Consider the following 2,500-nt stretch of genomic DNA (forward strand, 5'->3'; position numbering starts at 1 on the left):
AATAATATAATAAAGATAAAGAGCAGGAGAAGAAGAAAGGGCCAACAAAACGAAGAAGATGAAGGAAAAAGAAAGAAAGATACATAAGCAAAATCCCAACACAACCCCACGCCCATTCCCTTCCATCCACATCATCACCGAGGCTTCATCCACCCGCCCCTATCCGAGAGCAGAGGGACAACTTTGGGCGTGGGCGGGCTTGGCTTGGGCGCGGGCGGGGTGGTAATGAGCATGTACATCCTGAGTCCCGTGTGGGCGGCATGGGCGGCGGCACAAAGGCGATCCAGCTCAGCGTTCCTTTTCTCTCTTTCTCTCTCTTTGTACTGGCGGATTCTTGATTGAGCTGCACGCGATCTGAGAGAGAGAGTGAGAGAAAGTGAGAGAGAGTGAGAGAGAAGAGTGAGATTTGTGATGTGAGTGAGTGAGTATGTGATTGATTGATGTGTTGTGTGTGAGTAGTGAAAACAGTGAGTGAGAGGGTTTGTGAACGTGATGTGGTTGCGTGATTGATTTGATGAGTGAATGTGAGTGAGAGGTGGTGTGTGAGAGAGAAAAAAGTGAGAGGGGAGGTGAGGAGGGAAAGAGAGATGAAGAGAGGAGAGAGAGGAAGAAGAGAGAGAGAGAGAGAGAGGTAGAGGAGAGAGGAGAGGTAGATAGTGAGGAGAGAGGGTAGGAAGGAGAGGAGAGATGAGAGAAGAGAGGAGGGGTGAGTGAGAGGGGGAGCCGAGAGAGAGAGGAGGAGAGAGAGAGAGGGAGGGAGTGGAGAGAAGTAGGAGGAGAGAAGAAGAGATGGGATGATGAGGTGAGAGGAGGGGAAGAGAAGAGGAGAGAGGGGAGTGGGAGAAGAAGAGAAGAGAGCGGAGGAGGGGGAGAGAGAGAGAGGCGAGATGATGAGGGACGAGGAGAGGGAGAGAGAGAGAGGCGGAGAGAGGTGGAGGAGAGAGAGAGAGAGAGCGAGAGAGGTGAGGAGAGAGGTGAGGAGAAGTAGAGAGAAGATGAGGGAGTGGATGAGGAGGGAGAGAGGAGAGAGAGAGAAGAGGAGAGCGAGGAGGAGTGAGGAGAGAGAGAGAGAGAGGAGGTGAGAGAGAGAGGAGAGGAGGAGGGACGAAGAGAGAGAGAGACGAAGTGAGGAGAGAGAAGATGACGAGAGTGAAGGAGAGAGGAGAGAGAGAAGGAGAGAGGAGAGAGAGAGAGAGGGAGAGAGGGGAGAGAGAGGGAGAGAGAGAGAGAAGTAGGAGTAAGGGAGAGAGTGAGCGATTGAGGGAGAGAGAAAAGAGAGAGGAGAGAGAGAGGAGAAAGAGGGAGGTGTGAGAGGTGAGCGAAGAGGGGACCGAGGAGGAAATGGAGAGAGAGAGAGAGAGAGGAGAGAGAGCTGAGTGAGAGAAAGAAGAGAGAGAGAGGTGAGAGGAGAGCGTGGAAAGGTAGAGTGAATGAGAGTGGAAGAAAGAGAGAGATGATGATTTTGAGAGAGCGGGAGAGAGATAGTTGATTGAAAGAGAGAGTGTGTGAGGAGTATGAGTGAGGATGTGAGAGAGAGCTGGCGTGGAGAGAGAGTGAGAGTAGAGAGTGAGAGTGTGTGGGTAGATAGAGAGTGAGTATTTGAGATGATAGATAGTGAGAGTGATAAAGTTGAGATTGATTGGGTGGGTGGGGGTGGTGGGGTGAGAGTGATATTTAGGAGATTGATTGAGTGATTGAGAGATGAGTGTGAGAGAGTGTTAGATGGTGTGATTGAGAGAGAGTGAGTGAGTGTGAGAGGGTGTAATGTAGGTGAGGAGGTTGTGATTGTTAGTCTAGAGTAGAGTGTGAGAGAATTGGCAGAGAGTGAGAGTGTAGTGTAAGCGAGAGCGAGTGCGATAGATGTTGTATTGTGAGTTAGAGAGTGTGTTAGATCTGTAGCTTGTGACACTGAGTGGCTGATAGTCTTAGTAGGTAGTGTTTTTTGTAGATTGTAATATTGATATAGATATTTAGTGCCATGAGAGTTAGTGAGAATTGTTTTTTAGAGAGATAGTGAGAGTCAGAGATGAGAAGTTTGTGTGTCACACTAGGATAATAGTGCGGATACACGTGTCTCAGCCTGTAGCGGAAGGTTGTAGTGGAGGAGTGTGAAGTGATAATTGATCGGGGCGTAGTGATAGTGGGGGGGGGGTCGCGCTCACCCGCTGCGCGGGAGCGAGCGCGCGCGCGAGCGCGATGGCGAGAGCTGGCCGTGCGAGCGGCGCGCGCGCGGGCGCGCGCGGGGGACGGCGAGCCGCTCGCGCGGGCCGCCACGCCAACGCGCGCGCGGCGGGCGAGCGCGCGCACGAGAGAGAGAGACGAGCGCGCGCGCGCGAGAGGGCGGAGAGCGCGCGCTCGCGCGCGCCCGCAGAGGCGAGGAAGCGCGCTCTGGCAGGAGCGATGCGCCGTGAGCCGAGCGAGCGCGCGCAACGAGCGCGGCGGGCGACCCACACCCCCCGACCCCGCTCGAGAGGGCGAGAGCGCGCGAGCGCGCGCGCGG

At 54.2% G+C, this 2,500-nt stretch overlaps 1 protein-coding gene across 1 annotated transcript in view; it reads right to left on the reverse strand.

Annotated features, from left to right (window-relative positions):
* Positions 1 to 3: 3 nt before the first annotated feature.
* Positions 4 to 2,500, reverse strand: part of LOC122254490 (uncharacterized) — a 3,528-nt gene continuing 1,031 nt past the window's right edge. Inside the window, exon 2 of the mRNA XM_043018180.2 lies at positions 4 to 354. Coding sequence (XP_042874114.1) covers positions 135 to 354 — 220 coding nt within the window. The 3' untranslated portion in view covers positions 4 to 134. The remainder of the gene's footprint in view (positions 355 to 2,500) is intronic.

Source organism: Penaeus japonicus, unplaced genomic scaffold, assembly GCF_977035675.1.
Source record: "Penaeus japonicus unplaced genomic scaffold, GWHDUDI00000001_assembly GWHDUDI00000034, whole genome shotgun sequence".
NCBI lineage: Eukaryota > Metazoa > Arthropoda > Malacostraca > Decapoda > Penaeidae > Penaeus > Penaeus japonicus.